Here is a 23991-nt window from a genome sequence, read left to right as displayed (position 1 = left end):
GGAACCAGCAGAGAAAGCCGTTATGAAATATAGCAACTAATACCACAGTTTCACAAATAGTACCCACAGCTCAGAGCACCAGGGAGAAATCCACAAAGCAACAGTTGGACCTTGGACCTAGTTCATAGACAGTTGATAGACTTGAAAAAGGTCTCTCTCTCTCTCTCTCTCTCTCTCTCTCTCTCTCTCTCTCTCTCTCTCTCATTCTACACAGGATCTTATCTAGCTGAGACTGACCTTGAACTTGATATGTAGTTAAGGATGATCTGAACTTCTCGATCCTCCTGCCTTCACTTTATAGTGCTGGGGGTGGACTCCAGGGCTTTGTGCATACCGGGCAAGCACTCCTACCAACTAAGCTATATCTGAGGCAGACATTTTTAGCATCTAAAATCAACAGAGATTGTTACCCAGAATATACTAACAAGATCTGTAAGTCAGAAAAAAAAACCAAACAAGCAAACTGGTAAAATGGCTAGGAAGGTGACAGTTTGCAAAAGAGGAAAGAGACCAAAGACATCCTCAAGAGATGCTCACACCCCCTAGCAGTCAGAAGAGATCTCTGTTGGACTGGTGAAAACCAGTGGCCTGGGAGGGAAACCCCAACTGTAGGCGAGGATGTGGGTGGAGGAAGTGTCACTCTGCTGACAGAAGCGCAGGCCGTGGCTGCACTGGGTCACCTTAGGTGTACGCCACCCTGTGAGTCAGATTCCTGATTCTATCGCTCACCTTGGGGGGGACAAGCACACAGGTTCAGGTGAGGCCTGGAGATCATTTTCTGTATTTCTAGTGGCATGAGCTAGGAACCTACCCTGGTAGAGGGCACATGACCAACTAACTCATCCTGGCTTGCTCAGGACCTGTCTGTTTTAGTCCTGAAAGTCTGTTTTTCTAGACTCTTCTCCATCTTGGGCAGACCAGAATGGTTGGTCACCCACTGTTGGCTGTGTCCCAAGCAGCACTTTCCAACACAGATGGAACTTAGAAAGAGTATATAGTGGAAAATAGAACAGAGAATGTTTAACACATTGTCATTTAAGTAAACAAACATACATAAGCTTACAGCAGTCCAAATCTTGCCAGAATGTATAGAACACCAAGAGGCGTTTGTTGACTACATTAGAGGTGTGGTAGAGGGGAAAGAATGAGAATCAGGGAGAAAACACACATATATAGGTTCATACTGAAAGACGGGGCGGGGCCTTCTGGGGGCCAATGAGATGACGCACCATAAACAGAAGTAAGCAGTTTGTATACTCAGTGGTCTATAGTTCAAAACAAAAACCTCAGGACGACCACTGTGCCTGTTGTTCCCACCCAGGAAGTGTCTGAGAACGTGGGCAGGAAAGGTACCTTGATGCTCTTAGAAAGAGAGAATCTTGTGTGAGATGGGCACCCTTGAAGCTCTGGTGGCCTGGTTACTCCAACGATACCATGAGACCCTGGGGAAGGGCCCTAATGGCAACCCCGCTGACCCCCTAGACAGACTCACCCCAAGGTTTAGAAATCTGGTGGGTATTTTCTTTACAGGGGTCAGAGGGGCTCAGACCTGGCGGTAAGCCATTGCTCAGCTCTGTTACACACGTCATGGGTTTCTGCCGAACGGAAGCTCCTCCACAACCACCCACTACCTCCTCCCAGGAAGCCACTCAGAGATGAGGCATGCTGCACACGAGACACGCGGGGTTTAGGACCAGCACGCTGGGGGGCAGAGAGGGGTGTTTGCTGGAGAGGCGTGAGGACAGGGACTCAGACATCCTACCTCATCAAAGTCGGCCACATCCTCACAGTTCTCCAGGACACGGGAGTAGAAGGACTGCCCTGTGGAAGAGGAGATCCTAGGGTCAGACTTATCTAGATAATGAGCTGGGGACACTCTCATCTTGAGAGTGTCAGAACAGCACTTGATCCTATGGCTATGCAGCTCTTTCCAGACTGAGTGGAGTCCCCACATACAACCTCTTATCTGACCTTCTAGCAGTGAAAGGTCATTAACTCAATTTTATAAACGGGACACTAAAATTTAGGAAATCCCGGGCTAGTCAGGGCACAAGGGTGGACCTGGGCTCTGTTCTCACCTTGCCACTTACCTGAAGGCTCCCTTGGTCTCCTTCTACAGCCCTCAGCCCCGCTGCCCCAGTGGAAACCTGGTCCATAGGGTAATGAGGCTCTGTGTACTGGCTAGGCTTTGGGGAGTCTAGCCCACTTCTGTGACCACATCCACAGCCACCCCAGGATCTGCTGGGGCAAGAATAGGTCCCAATTTCCCCTAAGTCTGAGGGCCTAAGAGATGACTGAGGACTGCTCTGGGAGAATTTGCTAAAGTGCCTTGTGTGGTTCCAAGTGACTCATGGCACAGCCTCTCGGGTAACCAGCTCCTTTAATATCCTCATTTGGGTTCTCAGGCAGCCCAGCTTCTACTCCTGACAGCCCAGCCAGAACAGGCAGACCCATTATGTCTGGGCAGACTGGCATGACTCTGTAGATGTCTGCAGTTACAGCAGAATGCTGAGCATGCGTCTGTGAGCCCTTCCTTTTTGTGTAAGCAGCACTGACTGCCTCTGCCTCCTGACTAAAACTGCATGCCACCATACTTGGCCTAATGGCTTCTCTCTCTGTCTGTTTTACTTTGTGTGTTGGTGATTTCTGCTAACACATTGAGCCTGCTCATTGCACCATTGGCTGGTTACACCAAAGATGGCTGGTACTGAAAGTGGCCAGGAACCAGGGCTGGTAACTCTGAGAGCAGCTGGAAGTCGGAACCAAAGCATGGTGTTGAGCCATGGAGAGCTTCTAGGAGTTGCAAGCTTTGCAAACTGAAGAGACTCTCCAAACCAGCTGGTAGTTGTAGGGGGAGGGGTAGACCAGTTGGAGCTTCAGACACTAGGGGAGCTGTTGCTTTGTCTACTCAAGATTACTGTCTGAACTGAGCAGAACCTTCTGCCAACTGGTAACACAACCACAAGTCCTAGGTTGTAGTTCTCTGCTGGACCCATGGCCATGGTCTTTCCTTCTCCCGATTGGTCTCCATTCCCATTTCTGTGTCCCCGTCCCCTCGCAGAGAAGACAGACTCAGGTAGCTTCTTGCTTGTGCCCTGCACATGGACCCTACCTTCCTGCTGGCTCATGTAATAGATGACTTGAAATGGACATGGGTGTCTCAGACTACCCTCCCTACCCCACGCTGCCTCCTTGGATGGGGATTGTTGAGTGGAAAGGCTGAAATCACCTTCTTTTCAGACCTATCCAGTCTGGGCCAAGCTGCTGGAAGAATCAAATTAAGAGAGCAGGGGCAGGCGGAGGGGCATGGGCTGGCAATGACTGAAGACACTACTAGTCCAAACCACACTGAGAAAGTGTCACTGGAATTGTTGATGTGCAGAACTATAGAGACTCAAGGTAAGAGGATGGACAACATCCACAGGACCCCACCCTCAGGGGACTGTAAAGGGGAAGCCACAGGCTTGGAGCAGACCTCAGTCAATATATAAAACATGTCCAAGATAGAGCGCATATGACATATAAAAATGATACAGACAAAGGGTGGTGCTTTCTGTTCTGGAATGGGATGGGATCCTATGAAAAGGGTTGTAACTCTATCAGGAAGACACCAAGCAGAAGACGTTAAAGTTATTACAATTAACTTACTATTCAAAAATGGTAGCATTATGATAGAATACTGTTTCTTAAGCATAAGCAACTCTACAGTATATATACACATATTTTATACAACCATATGGAAAAACCATATCGCTAAACGACCATCTCTGTGGAGCAAGGGGTAGATACTGCAAAATGTATACATGCTTCAGGCTTTTACTGTAATATATATACATATGTATATATATAATACGTATATATATACATACATATGTATATATATATAATTTTTTTATTGTTTAGTTTTCTGCTTGTTTGCTTGTTTTGCTGTTTCTTGGAGATAGACTCTATCTGTGGCTCAGGCTAACCTTTACCTCTCAAGACTTGACATAGTCTTCTAAACACTGGGATGTCAGGCTTGTGCCATCTCGTCTGGCTGTGTGTGTGTGTCTAACAATCAAACAAGGCCCTTGTATATACCAGACAAACACTGTCTCTGATTTGTATCCCTGGCTATATGTATGACTTTTTTCTTAAAGATTATACTTTACTTTTGTAATCAAAAGGGAAATACATTTAAATCCTCACCAACTTCAACCAGCAGTCTATCTTATGGAAGCCTTTTCCTAACTTGAACATAATTCTGTCTTGGAGTTAGCATCGGCTGTCATTGGTGGCCATAGCTGGGTGGCCAAGTGACTTGGTATTAGGGAAACATTCTGTGCCCTCCTCTCCCAGAAGATTTGAAGACCCTTCTTGACAAGCACTGGGCCAAGGAAAGGTGGGATAAGCCCCTGGCCCTCGCCATGACACAGATGAGGGAGATGAGCAAAGAGGCTTGGCCAGGCTTGTTCCCTTTAGGAACGAACTCTGATTCTCTGGCCTCAGTGGCCTTATCCTGTAGGTTTTGAACAGTGTGGCACTATAGCCTTGCTTTGAACACTCAACTGTCCTCTAGGTGTGAGCCACCATGCTCAGGACAGAATGGCTCAGCCATTATATTCTGTTTAATAAGAGACTTCCAAGAGCTGAATAGCTTTTATGACACAGGAGGGAGGGCTGGCCCCTGACCAGGAAGCCAGGGGTTTTGAGGTTGGGTTCACATAAACATCTCTCTCTCTCTCTCTCTCTCTCTCTCTCTCTCTCTCTCTCTGTGTGTGTGTGTGTGTGTGTGTGTGTGTGTGTGTAAGACATGTACTAAGTGAGTGTGTATTGTGATGTGTGTGTTTATGTGTATGTGTGATGTGGAGGGGGCCGGGACATGTAGAAATGGTTGCCTGGTTGCATCTGAGATAAAGACAACACGCTGAAACTCAGAGAAGTTGTATACACAGAAAATAGATAAATAGACAAGACAGGAAAGAGTCTTTAGCACTATCCAGGGACAAAACAGAAGGGAAAAAAAATCGAAAAGAAGAAGCTCCACCAAGCCTTTGAAGGCAGGCAACGGAGGGGAGGGACACGTGAGTGATCACACCTGAGCTTTGCGCCTGTGTTAATTTCTCCCTCAGGCCACACACTCACAATACAACTGCAGAATCAGGTGAGTACTGGTGTGCATTGGGCTTCCCCAAGGACCCACTGCTCTGAATAATCAAAGACCTTTTCATCCAATAAGGCCTTACGAGCCTCAGATATGGCTGTTCTCTGGGGTCTCCAGGAATGAAGAGCTGGGGAACTCGGCCATGGGAGGGCCGTGAGGTCTGAGAGGTGCTTTTGGGTTTGAATGTGCATGAAGCATTCCTCTGTTGTTTCTTGTGGCCCTGTGGAGGGGACGTGAAACACAGTGAAATTAGTCACTGTGGAGTGTACGCATCATAGCTCAGTTCCACCTGGAGATGCACTAAAAACCTCATTGTCTTGGGCTCTGGGGATGCAACTGTGAGGAATAGTCTCCGGCAGGAGAGCTGAACTCTCTCTCCCTCCATATACCTGTAATACGTTCATGGGAAGATAAATAAATATTTGCTTAAACAAATCGTGCGGAAACAGTGCAGAGAGAGATGCACCGAGAAAACAAAACACACTTTGGAAGAGCTATGTTTCGGAAGGATTAGCAAGCAGTCTTGTCTTCGCTGGGGGAAGCCAGGGGCCCTCCGAGGTATCACAGGAGACTGTGAACCTCATCACTCTCAAGTTCATTCCCACTCACCACCCACTTCATCACCGCCAGTCTTAGAAACTGACATTTCAGCTTCATTTTAAATGGTCTCAGACAAAACCATTAAAAATTCCTAATGCCTGATCCCCGTTCTTGCCACAGAAAAGATGGAAAATAAATCTTGAAAGAAAATGGCCTTTTCCTTGAGTGGAGAGGGGTCAGGTGAGAAGGAGGTTAGATGGAAAATTGAACAGCACCCCCACTTCCTCCTATTTGGTTTGAAACAGTCTCTCCCCAGCCACTCAGCGTAGAGCTGAGCTCAGAATGTCATTAAGGACCATACCATCGGATATTCCCATCACGACTTGAGGGTTCAGGATCTTGATACAATAAAACTTTATTTCATTTGCTATTTAAAAATCCCCACCCCCAAGCTACCCTCCTATATGCAGATGAGCTGAGTGTTCAGGGTGGCTGATGTCCTAGCTTCTCATGGGATGTGATTTTACCGCCCAGAATATGCCACCTGCACAGACTGAGTTCTCTGTTTCAGTTGGCCCTGCTAGAGGCAGACCTTTGAGACAAGACAGGCACGAAGGGCTGCTCCTTCTTTCCCACAGGTGACAAGAGGTCTTCCCCTCCCGGTCTGTGTCAGCCCTGCCATTCAGCCCTCACCGAATGAAGGTGAACTGAGATAATTAGAATCATTAGAAGCTTATTGCAAGCCACAGGGAGAGACACGCCAGCCTCAGAGAAGCTTTTATGTAAGGTAGAATTAGGCTGCTGGCATGAACTGTGAGCACAGAAGCGGGGGAGATGAAGTCTGTCTAGCAGGTCAGGACGGCAGTTACCCAGGCTTGAATACAAATAACAGAAGAATAACAGGTTCTAGATCTCCGAGCGCTTGGCCAGTGAGCTGGGAATTCCAGGAAAGAATGTATATACATTTTCAAAGAATGTAGAACTAAGGAAGGGGTCCTGATGTAGCTGGGAGTCCCGATGGTGACGGGAGAAATATAGTCCCGAGGACGTAACCATTGAAGGAAGAACTAAGTAGGGTCCAGAGGAGTAGGGGTTCAAAGCCACCCTTGAGCCACTGTATTAGTTTGGTTCTTCATTTCTGTGACTAAAACACTGGACAAAAGAAGCCTGTGGAGGAAAGATTTTGTCTGGTGTACAGACTGCAGTCTGTCACTGAGGGAAGCCAAGGCAGGACCTCGCTTGAGGCAAGAATCTGGAGGCCATGGAGGAACACTGCTTACTGGTTTGCTCTACATGGCTTGCAGAGCCTGCCTTCTAATACATCCCAGGACTACCTGCCCAGGGCGGCAGCATCCACAGTGGGCTGGACCCTCGCACATCAATCACCAGTCAAGAGAACACCTACAGACATGTCCACAGGCCAATCTAGTGGAAGCAGTTGCTCAACTGAGGGTCCCCTTTTCAAGGGACTCTAGTTTGTGTCACGTTTACAAGAACTAGCTGGCACAGATACATAGAGAGTTCAAGGCTAGCCTGGGCTACATAAGACCTTGCATTAAGAAAGACAAAGAAAAAGGAGGAGAAGGAAGAGGAAGAGGAGGAGGAGGAAGAGGAGAAAGAGAAGAGGAGGAGGAAGAGAAGAGGAGGAAGAAGAGGAGAGGAGGAGGAGGAGAGGAGGAGGAAGAAGGGGAGGAGGAGGAAGGGGAGGAGGAGGAAGGGGAGGAGGAAGGGGAGGAGGAGGAAGGGGAGGAGGAGGAGGAGGAAGAGGAGGAAGAAGAAGAAGAATAGGAGGAGGAAGAAGAAGAGGAGGAGGAGGAAGAAGAAGAATAGGAGGAGGAAGAAGAAGAAGAGGAGGAGGAGGGGGAAGAAGAGGAGGAAGAGGAGGAGGAAGTCTAGTGCTGAGAGTCCAGGTTGGGTTGGTCACCATCTACAGTGCAAGATAGTCTCAAGACAAATTCCAGCTTCAACCTGATCTTGCTAGGAGCTAGCCCTCGGGTCACTTCCTCCATATGGCCCAAGAGACTGAACAGAATACTCTTTCTCACACAGTCCCTTCTTAATTCTTTTCTTGCATGCTTTAAAAGCAACACCGCTTCACTGTGCATTTCCTGAAATGGGCCCAGTGGGGTTCTCCAACCCCCTCTCCCCTCCGCTGATGCTGTGTGCTTCCTGTTACTCCACAGCAGCCCTCTGAGCAGTCTCTGCTGCATCCTCAGTCTCTCCACACCATGTCAGCTTGCATCCTTGGAGGGATAGCTGCCTTCACAAGCTGCGGGAAGCAGGGCATGACAGCTCTGAACGCAATGGAGAGGACAAGACTTTGGCAGGGGTGGGTGGGCCTGGCTAGAGCCCTGGAGCAGGGGTCCCATTCACAGGGTCTCAGGCCATGGAGGAACACTTCCTCCACCATCGTCTGTAACCTGGGAATAACCATGCTGAACCAGTCCAACGCCTTGGAACCTTGGGGCAGTCAGGAAGAAGATTCTCTGAAGCATGTCTAAGCATAAAGCCAAGTCTCCATGAGTACAGGGCCGTTATGCAGATATTGAAAAGGTTTTATTTAGTATTACTGCGTACGAATGCATGATGGTTGTGGGGGTGCAGCCCATGAGTATATGTGGAGGTCAGAAGACATCTGGAGTTTGTTCTCTCCTTCCACCTCAAGAAGGATTCGAGGACCTGAATTCATATCCCCAGGCTGGCGACAGAAGTACCTTCACGGGCTGAGCCATCTTTCTGTCCTGAGTGGTGTAGACAGATGTTATGGCTCTGGCAACAGCCTTGCCACTCGATAGACACATGCCTCCACACACAGTTACTTCTCTTTGGCTTAGTCTTTTCATTCACGAAACGGGGAGAGGGCAGCGTTCAGAGCAACGTTTGTGTATCTTTTATTACTAGGCGCAAAACTGCCACCTTTCTACGGAACAATTCTGGCGTTGCTTTAGGCCTTTAAGTCACGTGCTAAATATAAACGTTGTCTCCTCTACTATGAATCACATTTATGGTGTAATTTTAGCAGCATATAATTAGAAACAATTTTTCACTCACCTGTAATATTATTCAAGTTTTAGGTATTTTAAGTGTGATTATGATTTTTTTTTTTAACTAGGTAAAATTTACATCCACAGATCTTAAGGGTATATTTTAATGAGTCTTAATAAATGCTCATACATGTTTTAATTACCACACAGCCAAGATACAGAACATTTTCAGTTCTCCAAAAATATTCCCAGCCCTCTTCCCAGTTAATGTCTACCTGGCACTGTCAGCTTTAACCTGACAACACTGGAGCTGCTCCGATTTCTATCATCAAAGGTTGTTTTTATTTCATCTTAATTTTTAAAAATTTACTTTTATTTCACATATAAGGGTTTGATCTGCATGCCCAATGCCCCTGGAGGTCAGGGAATGACATCACATCGCCTGGAATTGGAGTTATAAATAGGTGTGAGCCACCATGTGGGTGCTGGGAACGAACTCTAGACCTCTGCAAGAGCAACAAGTGCTTTTAACCACAGAGCCATCTCTCCTGCCCCGGTGTTTTTCCCATCTTAAACATCATTTATATAGTCTCCTATAGAAGGTGCTTTTGTGTATGTGTGTGTGTGCCTGTGTGCATGTTCATGTGTGTGCATGTTCATGTGTGTGCATGTTCATGTGTGTGCATGTTCATGTGTGTGCATGTTCATGTGTGTGCATGTTCATGTGTGTGCATGTTCATGTGTGTGCATGTTCATGTGTGTGCATGTTCATGTGTGTGCAAGTACTTGTGTACACGTAGTCAGGAGAAACAGCCTTGGCAGTTGTTCCTCCAGTGTTGTTCACCGTGTCCTTTGAGACAGGGTCTCTCATCATCCTGGGACGTGACAAGTGGGCTCCAGTGGCTGACCTAGGAGCCTCCTCAGCACTGGAACTTTAAGTACTTGCCACTGTGTGGTGGGTTCTAGGCATTAAACCCAGGCCCTTGTGCTTACCGAGCAAGCACTTTACCAACTGAGCTCTTCCTCCAGCCCCTAGGTGTGCTTTCTGTGTGTCTGGCTTCTTGGTCAATGTTTTTCTGACTCATTCATGTTGATGCATACATCGGTATAGCTGTTCTCAGGGTCTGAGGGCTCTGGGAACCAGTGCCCTATGGATATTAAAATCTATGGATGCTGGAGTCCATACACAGGGACTTGTAACATTTGGATTTAATTCACACATATCTCTCCATGTACTTCCCTTTGCTAGACCACATATAACACATATAATGTAAATGCTTATAAATGTAAGTAGAGTATATTACATAGGAAGTTCTGACCGGAGGCAAGGACATGTTCAATATAGATGCATTTTCCCTTTAGTCCTCTCAACCCTCTCGTATAGATCTCATCCATAGGGTGGGGCAATCTATTTTCACTGTTGGGCAATATTCTGTTGTATTGATAAACCTCTGTTTGCTGGGCTGTTCTGCTGATAGATGGGTCACTTCTGTGTTCTGTTCATTTGTTTTGTCAACGTAAGTCGTCACACTAGAGTTTCCTGGGAAAAGAGGACCTCAGTTGAAGAATTACCTCCATCAGCTTGGCCTGTGGTAATGCCCGTGGGCAGTATTTTCTTGGTGAACAATAGTTACAGGAGAGTCCTGCCCACTGTGGACGGTGCCACCTCGGCAAAGGTGGTCTTGGTATGTATAAGAAAGCAGACTGGGCAAGCCACGAAGAGCAAGCCAATGAGCCGCATGCCTGTCTTGGCTTCTCTCAGTGATGGACTGTAACCTGTAAGCCAAGCAAGCCCTTTCTCTCACATGCTGTCTTCGTTCCATGTCTCATCACAGCAATGGAGAGCAAACTGGAGCAGCTGATATCAGTAAATCTGCTGTGAATAAAACAACAACAAACAACTCTTCTTGTAGATATGTAATTTCACCTTTCTTGGGGGAAAGCCCAGGAGCAGAATTGTAGGTGCAATAGATAGCTATCTGTTTAAGTTTATCAGAAACTGCTAAGGAGTTTTCCAAAGTGATGGCTGTATTTCACAAACTTATCAGTAATATAGTTAAAAAAAAAAATCCAGCTATGTCACAGTCCATAACCATTTGGTCAGTGTGAGACTTTTGCTTTTCTGGTTGTTTGTAGTGCCTGTGAGACAAGCAGCTTCTGTAACTTTGATGCTTGGTCTTTAGTGATGTTTATTACCATTTTGGGGTTTGGGGCTTAGTCTATGAGAATCTGCTCAAGTCTTTGGCACACTTTAAAAAGTTTGCCCATTTGACTTTTGATTGATTTGCATTTGGTGTGTCTTGTTTTCATCCAGTGTGTGCCTTGACTTCTTGTATTCTTAACTGCATTTTGTGTTGAATAGGAGTTTTTAATTATTAGAAAATCTCATTTATTGGGTTTGTATTTTACAATGTGTGGCTTTTGTATTTTCTTTAGGAAAATTTTGTGTAATCTAAGAATATAACAAATGCATTTTAAAATTTCTTCTAGAAGCTTATAGTCTTTTTGTTGTTTAGCTTTATTTTAAATTTTATTTTAATTTGTATGTGTATGTGTGTGGTGTGTGCACATGCCTGTGTTCATGTTGCATGCCTGCGTGCATGTGCAGAGGCCAGAGAAGAGCACACTGTGCCCCCTCCAACACCTCCCACGTTACTCCTTTGAAGCAGGATCTCTCAATGAACTTAGAGTTCATGGCTTTGTCTTTGTTTTTTTTTAAATTTGTTTTCACTAGATCGACAGCCAGCAAACTCCACCCATCTTCCTGTCTGCTCCTCTCTGTCTTGGCTTTCCTTGCAGGTGCCTGTGAGACCACATCCATCCTTGTCACACAGGTGGGGGGATCTGAGCTCTGCTCCTCATGTTTACCCAGCAAACATTCTACGTCTGAGCCATCTCCCCAGTTACCCTGCCCCGATTTTTACAAGGAACTCTCCACGTAGCCTTAGCTGTCCCAGTGCTCACTACAAAGATCAGGCTGACCTCAAACTCACAAAGATTCAGCTGCCTCTGCCTCCCGAGTGCCGGGATGAAGGTGTGCACCACTCTGCCCAGCTCTGTAGCCCCCTTTAATGTTTAGCTTTAGCGATCGATCCGTCTTAGATTCATACGTGTGGGTGGATGATGTAGGAGCATAAATTTATTTTTCCCATGTAGGTCTCTAGCCCTTTGAAAAACCTATTACCTTACTTCGAATCATTCACATGCTCATGAGACCCACCTCTGGGTACCGTGTTCTGCCCCATTGACTGCAATCTAGTCTTGGGCCAACGCTACACTGACTTAGTTCCTGTGACGTCATAGACTTTTAATCAAATAGTGAGACTCCCAGCCGTGTCTGTTTTCAGGGTTGTTTGTGCTATCCTAGATCATCTGAATCCCCACAGGAGTTTAAAATAGTTTCCGGTGTCTACAAACCAGCCCGCTGTAGATTTTGTTGGGACTGAGCTCATTCTAGAGATCAGTTAATGGCGATCTGGTGCCTTTACCATAAGAACTTTCCTCTCACTGACTAATACGTCTGCTCTGTGTTTGATGTCCTTTCGTTTCTCTCAGTGTTTTGTTTATTTTTTTTTTTTATGCCAATGTCCTTGGCAAACTGATTTCCAAATATTTTATACTTCATGCAATTGTAAATGCAATTACTTTTTTATTTCTTTTTTTGTTTTGTTTTGTTTTGTTTTTCGAGACAGGGTTTCTCTGTGTAGCCCTGGCTGTCCTGGAACTAACTCTGTAGACCAGGCTGGCCTCAAACTCAGAAATCTGCCTGCCTCTGCCTCCCAAGTGCTGGGATTAAAGGCGTGTGCCACCACCGCCCGGCTACTTTTTTATTTCTTCACCACAGCTGGTTCTTTCTATAGAAATATTTGTACGTCTCCATCCCATGTCCTAAAAAGTTGCTAAATTCCGCTCATTGAGACCGTCTTCACACAGGTTTCTTGGGCTTTTCCACCCAAGCCAGTAAGGTTTTCATGAAAAAAGGCAATTTCCTTTCTTCCTTCCCAAGCTGTGTGAGTTTTGTTTTTCCTGTCTTGTTGCACTGGCTAGAGCGCCGCTTAGTAATGGACAGATAGATAAGCGGAAGACAACTTTGTTTCACCTGTGATCTTAAGGTTCGGGGTTTGTGGAGTAAGCATGATGTTTACTGGATATAGTTTTGGGGTAGTCCCTTATCTGATTAAGAAGTTTCTCCATTTCTACTTTGCTGAGTGGGTATTGAATTTTGTCTAATGATTTTTATGTATCTGTGGGTAGAACCATGTAGTGTTTCTTATTTATTTTGTTTACATGGTAAAATGCTTTGATTTTATAATTTTAAATACAACTTTGCTTTTCTGGGATAAAACTTGTGTGTCATGATACACTGTCTTTATTACTTGTCTGTTGGCTGATATTTTGTTAAGTGATTTTTATATTTGTGCTTATGAGAGCCATTGGACACACAAGTGTGTGTGTGTGTGTGTATGCATGTGAGTGTGTATAAGCATGTGAGTGTGATTATGTGTGTGTATTTATGCGTGAGTGTCTGTGTGTGTACATGTGAGTGTGTATGTGAGTGTATCTAAGTCTATGTGTGCGTGTATGTGTGTGTGTACATGTGAATATGTATGTGTGAGTGTGTGCATGTATGTGTATGTGTGTAAGTGTGTATGTGTGTGTATATGTGAGTGTGTGTATGTGTGACTGTGTATATGTGTGTATAACTGTATGTCTGAGTGTGTGTGTGTATGTGTGACTGTGTGTGTGACTGTGTATGTGAGTGTATATGTGTGTGTGTATGTGTGAGTGTATGTGTGAGTGTGTATGTGTGTGTGAGTGTGTGTGTATGTGTAACTGTGTGTGTGTGTGTGTATGACTGTGTATGTGTGCGTGTGTGTGTGTATGTATGACTGTGTGTGTGTATGTGTATGTGTGACTGTGTGTGTATGTGTGACTGTGTATGTGAGTGTATATGTGTGTGTGTATGTGTGAGTGTATGTGTGAGTGTGTATGTGTGTGTGAGTGTGTGTGTATGTGTAACTGTGTGTGTGTGTGTGTATGACTGTGTATGTGTGCGTGTGTGTGTGTATGTATGACTGTGTGTGTGTATGTGTATGTGTGACTGTGTGTGTATGTGTGACTGTGTATGTGAGTGTATATGTGTGTGTGTATGTGTGAGTGTATGTGTGAGTGTGTATGTGTGACTGTGTGTGTGAGGGTTTGTGTGTGTGTGTATGTGTGACTGTGTGTGTGTGAGGGTTTGTGTGTGTAGGCCGGAGGTTGGTCCTTCCTCAGTTGCTCTCCCTTTTATGTGAGGATTCAGGGTCTATCCTGGAACCTGAGCTTGCTGATCCCATTCAGCTGCTCTGCTCGACAGCTTTCCCAGGGATTGTGTCTCCACTTCCCGAGCGCTGAGATTAGAGGTGGCCTCCATGGCCGCCCGGCTTTTGTGTGGGTGTGGGGTGTGGGTCCTCATGCTTGTGTAGCACACACTTTTCCAGCACTTCTCTCTGCTTTTGCAAAATTAGAGCTTGTGAGGAGGAGGCAAGGGTCAAAGCCAGAGCTGCACGCCATGCGCCAGGCACGCCCGGTGTTACTGCCCCAGCCACGGATGGTTCCTAATGTCTCATTGGTGCTATTTGTCCACAAGTTAGGAGACGATTATTTAATTCTCAAATATTCTGAGCTTTAAAAGATATCATAATGCTACTGATTTTATCATGAATTTCATTATAGCCAAAGACCATACCGTGTGCAGAATGTGCCCAACCTGAGACCCGTGGGCCGTCTGTGCTCCACAGTAGCTATGAATACACCACACATTTGTAGATGACAATATCCCATTTTTAAAAGGTTGGACCTCCCTGTGAGTGTACAGGATGTCAGTCTATTTTTTCTTAATTATCTATGTGTATGATATGCATATGTGGTTGCACATGCCACGCACACATGTGGAGGTCAGAAGACAACATTATGGAGTTGGTTTTCTCCTTCAACCTCTGTGTGGGTTCTGTGGCTCAAACTCTGGTTACCAAGCTTGTTGAACCATCTCCCAGGCCTGGGTGTCAGTCTTTTGAAATGTAGTGGCACTTGAGTCCTGCCACATACTGCCTGTCACAATGACAATAACTTAGATATTTAAGACAAGTGTTCATTCTTCAGTTCAGAAGTGTAATACCTCAAAAAACCCTGTTAGAGTGATGTTGGAGGAGGGATGTGTCAGGTCACCCATCTCCCTAATGACTCTCTTGTCTGCTTGTTGGCAATTTCCTTTGGAAATAACCCATCATTTGCTGATACAGAGTGCTCTTCTCTTTCTTTTTGACAGGTGATGGCACAGTACAACAAAGAAATTCAACTCAAAATAAGTTGCCCCGCCTCCAAAAAAAAAAAAAAAAAAAAAAAAAAGCGTAGTCCTCAAACTCCTTAAACCATATCCTAAAATCCAGCTGCTCACAGAGCTGGGCTTGGGAGACTGGAGACTTCCTGGGGCTCCAACTCCCGGCTAAGCGAAGGCCCCTCAGCCACTATTCTTTATTTCCTGTTAGTCAAGGGTCATTTCCCTTTCCCCTTCCTCACCCTGCTGACACCCAGAAAGTCAGACTCAGACAGAGCTCATCTGAGTGGTGGGATAGGGCAAGGATCTTAGGCCATATTTGAACTTACTGAACTGCATTTTTCTGATGCAGCTCTAACCTTCTTTCATGCGTTGATGTCACTGGGTCCCATTTTTTAGACAGGATCATGGAGGCAGACAAGGAAGAAGGACCACAAGCTGTGCAGAGAGCTCTCTGTGCCAGGTACTTAAGGCACGAAGGGAGAATGACTGTGTTCACATTTTCGAACGGAGCAAAAGCATCATTACAAGCAAAATGCTGATTTCATCCTAAACTTTCGAATTAAAAAAATATGCAGGGGCTGGAGAGACAGCTCAGTGGTTAAGATTACCAGCTGCTCTTCCAGAGGACCTGGGTTCAATTCCCAGCAACCACATGGTGGTTCACAACCCTCTGTGCTGTAACTCCAGTTCTACTGCATCTGAAACCCTCTTCTGGCCTCAGTAGGTATGAAGTATGCAGATGGTACCTAGAGTTACGCCCAAACAAAACATCCATACACACAAAAATAATAAAAAATAATAATAACTAAGATGGAACCATTAATGGGTGAGAGTATCACAGGATATTCTATTGAAGGGGATTTTGCTAGAACTGTCAATCATGGATCTGTGTGAGATCTGCATGCCTGTGCAGCAATATGACTACCTCTGCCTGTGTGGTATGGGGTGGTCTACCTTCTTGCTATAGTGTTGTTTGCTGCTCCCTGAGGTGGGTGACTAAACATTCAACTAAGGCTGCGCCATCTCATGGAGCAGTTTTGGAGGATGTGCTGGCTGGTCTGTGTCAACACGACACAAACTAGAGTTATTTGAATGAAGGGAAACCTTAATTGAGATAATGCCTCTGTAAGATCTGGGCGTAAGTCATTTTCTTAATTGTGGGTGGTGTTACCCCTTGGCTGATAGTCCTGGGTTCTATAAGAAAGCAAGCCAGGGGAAGCAAGCCAGTAAGCAGCACCTTCCATAGCCTCTGCATCAGCTCCTGCCTCCAGGTTCCTGCCCTGTGTGAGTTCTTATCCTGACTTCCTTTGGTGATGAACAGCAATATGGAAGTGCAAGCCAGATAAACCCTTTCCTCCCCAACGCTATGCTTTTTGGTCATGGTGCTTCATTATAGTAATAGAAACCCTAAGACAGGGGGAATCCAGGGCATCTATCTTTCTCTGTGGTAGGGAGTGGTTTACCTTCCTGAAGAGTGGTGCATAGGGATACCTTGTTAACACTTAAAGAGCTAGGAAGGCATGAGGGTCTCTCAGGGTGGGATCATCACCACCCTCAGGCTGCACAGAGACCACCCCCAAGATCTAGAGCAGTGTTTGGCACATGGATGGTTCTCAAATACTATTTGTGGATGAATGAAAGACTGGGTGAGTGGATGATTAACTACTTGATTCACAAGACACAGTAAAAGAAGCTTTCCCTGAGCTGGAAAACAATTTAGATCATGGAGGAGACAAAAGAAACTGACATGGACTGAGTGCTTGGAAATTGCTCATTTTTAAGGAACAGTAAAATATATGTTTTTTAAAAATATCTATAACTTGAATATTTCTAGATAAAATAATAGATGGTTTTTTTTTTTCAGGATAATTGGCATGAGGGAATTAGAAGGGGGATCTTGAACAGAATGGGCCATGAGCTGAGGGTGTCAAAACTGCAAGGGATTATGTTCCCTCCTCTTGCATATATTTGAAGCTTTTTGTTATAATTTTTTGTCTGACCAAGGAGTGGGTGTAGGTAGGAGAAGGTAGCTTTTTTGTTGCCAGTAGAGATGGACGTGATAAGTGAGCCTTCACGCTCTGGGGAATCATTTGCAGGTCGGCTCTCTCTCTGTACATTTCCAGCAGCGTTCACTGCATGCCTTTATAGCAGAAGATGATTTTACAGTCATTTTCATAGCATGAAAATACCTTCTTCTATCAAAGCAGGAGGGCCTAGGGAATGTTCTGGGTGGAATATCTGCTCCCTACCAGGTCTGCATCTGCTTGGGCTTACTCAGGGGAAGGGGGGAAGGGGGGGGAGGAGGAGGAAGAAGAGGAGGAAGAGGAAGAGGATGAGGAAGGGAGGAGAGAGGAAGAGGGGAGGAGGAGGATAAGGAAGAAGAGAAGGAAGAAGAGGAGGAAGAGGAGGAGGGGAGGGGGAAGAAGAAGAAGAGGAAGAGGAGGAAGCAGAAGGAGGAGAAGAGGAAGGGGAGGAGGATGGAAGGAGGAGGAAGAAAAGGAGGCGCTCTTGACACCCTGGGGTTTAACCCCGTGTGTTAGAGGAGTGAGAGGATGCTGGAAATATTTTCCTTGTAGCTATGTCAAAAGCCCAGCACTGTGCCCACACTGCAATAGTTGCAGCTGCTGTTCCTGGGGAGCCCCTCTGTCTTCTGCCTTCAGAAAGAGAAACACCTGCCCATTCTTCAAAAGCCGAGGTGCTAGGATGGCATAGGCATTCGGGGAAATACAGAGGATGGGGGCCTTGGATAGTCTGACTCCCTTGCTGGGGATGGCAAAGACGGTTCCAGAAAGAAGTCATATTCACAAAACATACAAACCCTCAAGGGTAAATCTTGTCCACAGTGCACACTTACGCCCGTCTCCCTGCCTCTGACCACGGGGCTGGCTTCCCAGCTGTTCTTCTGGCTGGGAGTCCACTTTGCTCCCCCATCTAGAGAAGTTTTGTCTCCAACAGCCCATCCTCATGTCTCCTGTATCTACTTATGCAGAGATGCCATTCAAGACCCAGCTAGAAGCTGCTTTTCCAGGCCATTTTCTCCTCCCTTACAGGCAGCACTCCCTGACTGCTGGGGCTCTGAGTGGCATGGTTACTGGGTTGGACCACCCCAACATTTCATGAAGGATAAAGTCAGCCTTCCTCCTGGACCCTGAAGCTTCTCTGAGCTAGAGGCTGATAGAAAGAAAGTGAGCCAGTGTTCTTGGCTCTTGGCCCCTGAGACCTCTTTTCATCTGGGTATATCCTATAGCATATAGATCTGCTGACATTTACAGCTGAGCTAAGCCAGGGGGTGACAGGGCCACAGTGGAAGAAAAGTATGAAAAGTGTGGTACATGGTACTGTGTGTTTGTAATCCTGTCATCCTCAACTACAGAGAGTTCAAGGTCAGCCTGGGCTACATGAGATCCTGTCTCAAAACACCAACAAATAAACAAAAATCTAGAGATCTCAGAGAAGGAGGTCATTTCTGCTATTATGCTGGCTGCTAGCGGCTCAGCTGAGTTCTGCTCTCTGCCTTGAGGGTCCTCAGGAGGTAGCATAGCTCACAGAGTGTGACCTGTGCCCACTATGGCAGAGCTTCAGGAGGATGTACAAATATGGAAGGGAGAGGGAAGGCTTCCTGGGGGAGGTGGACCTTGAAGTGTGCACAAGATGGAGATTTGTAAGGCGGAGGATGGGGGTCATTCTACAACAAAGAAGTACACAGTCTCAGGCAAGAAACCCTTGGTATCTCGGGAATCAGCATTCAGTGTAGTGGGGGCAGAAGCTGGGGTGTGGGTGTAAAGATGAACCCCCACATCTGATGAACCTCTGCCTCACTACAGAGGACCTCCGTACCAGCAGGCAGTCCAGGTGAACAAGTGGACGACTGGAAGGTTCTCAACCTTGTGTTTTGGCAAGAAGGCTCAGGAGAGGAGTGTAGAGAAGACAAGCTACCAGTGGGATCTGGCGGGGGGGGGGGTGAGGGGGAGGCGGGATCACAGGGGCTGAGCACAAGGCAGAAAAGCAGACAGACAGGCAGACAGGCAGGCAGACAGCTCCCGCCCTGCATTCTGTGGCTCTGGTGAGTTCTAGAACAGAGAAACTGGAAGCCAACAAGCGTCCTGCACCCGACCTGTGCCTGAGCGGGCTCCTGCAGGCTGGAGGCCCCTCCATGCAACGGGGGCTACTGGATCCCAGCTACACTGCTGCTGGGAAGCCCAGGGTGGCCATGCCTGGTGAGGCAGGGTGGAGCCCATGCCTCTTTGTTTCCTTGCAACTTTTCAGGGCAGGACCTTCCTTTCCTTCACCCCTAGGTCCCACACTGGCCCCTCACCCCATCTGTTGCCGACTTTATTTGAGTTTTGAAGCAATGAGGGTGGCACAGTAAGTTCTATTTCCTATTTTTTCCCCAGTACAGTGTGGTTTGAACATGGGTGGTAGATGTCAGAAAAGCATGTGATACTGGTCAGTTCCCTCAGAAATGGCAGTGTTAGCTGGTGCTTTGGGGGTGCCCGTAGTTACCACCTGCTGTGTATCTGGTGAATGTCTGAGCGTGCTCCTTTTGGAAGTCTGACTGCAGTCTTTCTTGTTCCTGCTGCCCATTCCTCACCTCTTGCTCCAGGAGTTCCGCCTCTGACTATGAGGAGAGCGTGTGTTACAGACAGCCTGATTCCTGGGGGTTTGGCTTGGCAGCTCAAAGGAAGAGGTGAAAAGCTGGCCCTGATGGGCAGGCCTGTAGTCTCAGCTATCCGAGAGGCTGAGGCAGGAGGAGTGTAGCTCAAGGCCTGCCTGGGCTATAGAGTGAACTGAAGGCTAGAAAGGGGAGGTACACGTATGGTTCAGCAGTGGAGAGCTTATCTAGTGTGCGGGAGACCCTGGATTCAGCTTCCTAACACTGCCCCCTGCAAAGAGAAAAAGAAAAAAAAAAAAAAACCCACAAGTCTCTGATGGACAGGATGCCCACTCCTTGTGGGCTCTGGAAGAGACAGACAAGAGTATAGGACTGGGGAGCCAGGATGAAGACATGACAGTTGGGCCGCTGTACCTATCCCTCACTAACTCACTGGCCGTCTCTCTGGACACTGGTTTCTCTTTCTGGGAAGGAGACAGGCCCTGCTCAGCCCGGTCTGTGGTATTACAACTGTAACCCCCGAGTATCCTAGGCCAAGAATCAGGCCCAGGGCTATGTGTGGAGCATAGGATGTACTTGTTCTTCTAAAGCCAGCACAAGCCAGCACAAGCCAGCACAAGCCAGCACAAGCCAGCACAAGCCAGCACAAGCCAGCACAAGCCAGCACAAGCCAGCACAAGCCAGCACAAGCCAGCACAAGCCAGCACAAGCCAGCACAAGCCAGTAGGTGGCTCACGGAGAGCTAGGCTTCTGCAGAGAAAGCAACCACTGGGGTGGCCAGCAATGCAGTAGGTGGTCCAGTCCACTCTCTGGTCCCTTCTGCTGGCCTTGCTCTCACCAGTAGACATAGTTGGAATTTCCTCCTGCTCTGCAAACAGCAGGCTGCAGGTGGAGAGCCCAGGGTCTGAGTGGGTAACACAGGATCCCTGAAGACACCTATTGGAATGTCTAGTGACTTGCCCTTCTCATATCTCCCTCCTGGCCGACCTGTAGGGACAGTGTACATCCTGGGCCATAGTTCCTTTCCTGTGACCCCTGTTGGGGAGATGACGCCCCACTGGAGAAGGGCACATTGACCCTGGTCAAAGAGGCTAGGCAGGCTGAATTTTTACAGAGGTGGGTGGGCACAGAGATAAGCTCGATCTTGTATTTCCCAGGGACTGCCAGATGCCCTGGATAAAGCCCAGCTTCAGCTACTCACCTCTTTGGAACCAAACTGCTACACCCTCTCTGAGCTCCGGCTCACATAGCCTCTGCCTTTCCTTTCTCCAACTCTGCTCCCAGCCGTGGGGGACACTGTTCCCAATGCCTCACATGCCATCCTTCCCTTTGCTTGCTCCCTCTGCTGATCTCTCTCAGCCAGCAATGGAACATTGCTTCCTCCTGGAAGCCTTCTCTGACTGCTAGCTCCCAGTCTTGGTTAGCGTAATCAGGTCCCCTTGTGCTCTGCATCATGCTCTTGTGCCTGCTTGCTAACTGCTTCCCCTACCTCATCAGATGTGACTCTTTAGGATAGGGCCTGTCTCACACTCATCTTCACATTTCTGGCCCCCAGATTGAGTACACAATAGGTCATAATACACGAGCTGAAGGAGGAGGCTAGGAGGAGTCCACGGAGGAGCAGCCGGAGTAATGTCTCTGTCTAGAAATGTAGAAGGTCTAGAAAAGCCAACAATATCCTAATCACACTGGAAGGCAAAGTACCACTGGCTGCCATGGCTTCTACCAGCCACTCTGGTCTTTTCAGGCACAGACTCCTATTTAGCAGACAGAAGCCAGTCTGTGGGTAGTGGTAGAAAAGGGGTCCCAAGAAGGTGCTGGGCTGGGACTGTTAGTCCTGGGTCTGTGTGACCACAGGGATGGAGCCCTCACTGAGCCAAGAATCTGCACTCTGCCAGGACCCTGGCATGCTGGCCCAGGGGGATCATATGGAACCTAAAGGCTGGCCAGGCCATGGGCAGGTGGCCACTCTTAAGAAGCCGTGTAGCCACGGTTCCTGCTAGAACTTTGCCATCCCTCCTCCCAGTCCTCTCTCATCCCTAACAGCTCACAGAATATGGGCTGAGCCAGCTTGCAGAACTGGTATCCTCCTGAGACAGGGGCTTCCTTACCTCGGAAAGTGACTTTGGCGATCCGGTCACCTCTGCCTCGAAGCTCTGAGACAGTCTTGAGGTGGACGATCAGGGCCATGCTGCTGGGGAGAGCCTGGGCAGTGCCAGAGTAGCGGAAAGAAGCTCTCGCTGGTGGAGTATGGCTCACACGCCTCTCTCTTCTCTGGCTGCTGCCGCCTCCTCCTGCTGCTGCCCACAGAGACCAAGGCAACCAAAGCAAGCTGCTCCTTCAGCTCATCAGAGCCGCGCAGCCCTGCCAGCCCCGCCCCTTTGAGTTGTCAGCCCAGCGTGTGTGTAGTGTGCATGTGTGTGTGTGTTGTTGTTGTTGTTGTTCACCCAGCTAGTAGCCCAGGAGTGCACAATAAATTCATTAATCAGCAGCACCAGCCCCTAGATAAAGCCCTGTCCAGCTTCAGGTGTCTTCTCCCAGGTCCTTGAATGGAAGCCCCTGCCACTTGGCAGGGCTGAGAAAGCTATGCCACTCAGAGCCAAGAGACTGCAGAGGGCATGAAGATGAGGAGCGGGGTCAGGGCACTGCTCATGGGGATCTGGACATTCATGATCTGAGCGTGGATGGGGCATTGGTCTCTTGGGCAGTATCCATGGCATCTCCTGTTCTGTCTAGCTAACCACAGGGCTGCGGATGCACAGAAGGCACCCCGGTGTTGGAGAACATGGACAGGCCAGGCCAGACTTCTCTGGATAAATCATGCTGTGTCTCAACCAGGGGCAAGGGAGATGCCTCAGTCGGTAAAGTGTCTGCCACACATGAGGATCTGAGTTCGGATTCCAGAGCCTATGTTAAAGGTGGGTGCAGGGGCAAGGGCTTCTAATCTAGCTCTGGCGTGACAGAAGGGTGAAGACAGGAGAATCCCTGGAGTTTAATGGCCAGCCAAGCTATCTGAATCGATAAGCTCCAGGTTCAGCAAAGAGACCTGCCTTTAAATAAATAAGTTGAATCAGTAAATAAATAAATAAATAAGGAAGACAGCTGAGGTTGACCTCAGGTTTCCACACATAAACACAAACACATCCGTATGCCTACTCACTACACACACACAGAGAGAGAGAGAGAGAGAGAGAGAGAGAGAGAGAGAGAGAGAGAGAGAGAGAGAGAGAGAGACAGAGACAGAGAGACAGAGAAAGAGACACACACACACAGACAGAGACAGACAGAGAGACAGAGGGAGACAGAGAGAGGCAGACAGACAAAGACAGAGACAGTGAGAATCACTTAGAGTCTGGACACACACACACACACACATGGGGTGGGGGGGGAATCATCTAGAGCCTGGATACACACATCCTCTCTCTCTCTCTCTCTCTCTCTCTCTCTCTCTCTCTCTCTCTGTCTCTCTCTCTCCCCTAGAGTCTGGGAGTCTGAAAGGCAGCTTGTATTAGGCAGCGTAGAGGAGGTTCCCAAGGGCTGGCCCCTGTTAAGTCCAAGCATTAGAAATAACAATGCACTGGCGGCCTGGCCCTGCACCCCTGCACTGTTTGTGGCCCTGGGATGCTAGATGCTAGGTTCTGGTGCTCTGTCCTGGGGCCATAGTTTTGCATTTCAGGCAGCTGGTCCTGAAATGAGGGATCATGACTAGAGATGCTCTAATGAGGGGTCACGGGGGCTTCTTCTGTGCTAGCTAGGAAGTGTATAAGAGTCAGGACACTAGCCTACCCATCCCAGTCTGGGGACAAAGAACTGGAGGAGGTGACAGTTGATGGGTGGTTTCCAGTGGGAGGAGAGCCATCTTGTTTCCTGCTCTAATCAGCTTCTAGAGGTTGCAGAGGGATATCTGTAGAGGAATATCCAAGGGACAACAGAAGACTGCCTATCTGCTCTTTCAGGAAGGGCTTGTAGGAAAAGGGGCACTTGGGGCTGGGTTCCCTGACCCTGGGGACTACATACCTTTGCTCTTGTGGCTCACTCTTGGTAAGGTGTCCCCTGTCTTGCCCCTGCCTCCTGGCTGGCTCATTGGGGGTTCATTCCCAGGGGTGACTCTGCATCTGCACTCCGGAGTGTCTCCTGATCCAGGTATCACTGGCCTGGGGGTGCTGCACATGGATCTCCCCTGATGACTCCTTTCACCCAAGATCTTCACAGGGCATCTTGTGTTCAAGACGTGGCAAGATGTCCAACTAATACCGACAGGGCTTGGAAGCTCAGAGGCCTGTCTAAAAGTCTACAGGCTTTGGGCTGATAGGATGGCCCAGCAGGTTCCTGCTGCTAGCCTGATGACTAGAGTTTGATCCTGGGGACACACTTGGTAGGAAAAGATAAACTG

At 47.7% G+C, this 23991-nt stretch overlaps 1 protein-coding gene across 5 annotated transcripts in view; it reads right to left on the bottom strand.

The window, feature by feature from the left end:
- Nucleotides 1-21888, bottom strand: part of Otof (otoferlin) — a 96844-nt gene extending 74956 nt beyond the window's left edge. For all 5 annotated transcript variants that reach the window (XR_013113278.1, XM_034514079.2, XM_034514082.2 and 2 more), the window contains exons 1-2: nucleotides 21710-21888; nucleotides 1763-1821 (exon numbers count right to left, since the gene is read on the bottom strand). Coding sequence is in view for 4 of the 5 variants with exons in the window: in XM_034514079.2 (XP_034369970.1) it covers nucleotides 1763-1821; nucleotides 21710-21788 (138 nt within the window). In the remaining variant the exon portion in view is untranslated. The remainder of the gene's footprint in view (nucleotides 1-1762; nucleotides 1822-21709) is intronic.
- Between the last annotated feature and the right edge of the window lie 2103 nt (nucleotides 21889-23991).

This window comes from Arvicanthis niloticus, chromosome 11 (assembly GCF_011762505.2).
Source record: "Arvicanthis niloticus isolate mArvNil1 chromosome 11, mArvNil1.pat.X, whole genome shotgun sequence".
In the NCBI taxonomy this organism is placed as follows: Eukaryota; Metazoa; Chordata; class Mammalia; order Rodentia; family Muridae; genus Arvicanthis; species Arvicanthis niloticus.
This window is presented reverse-complemented; position numbering and strand designations above follow the sequence as displayed.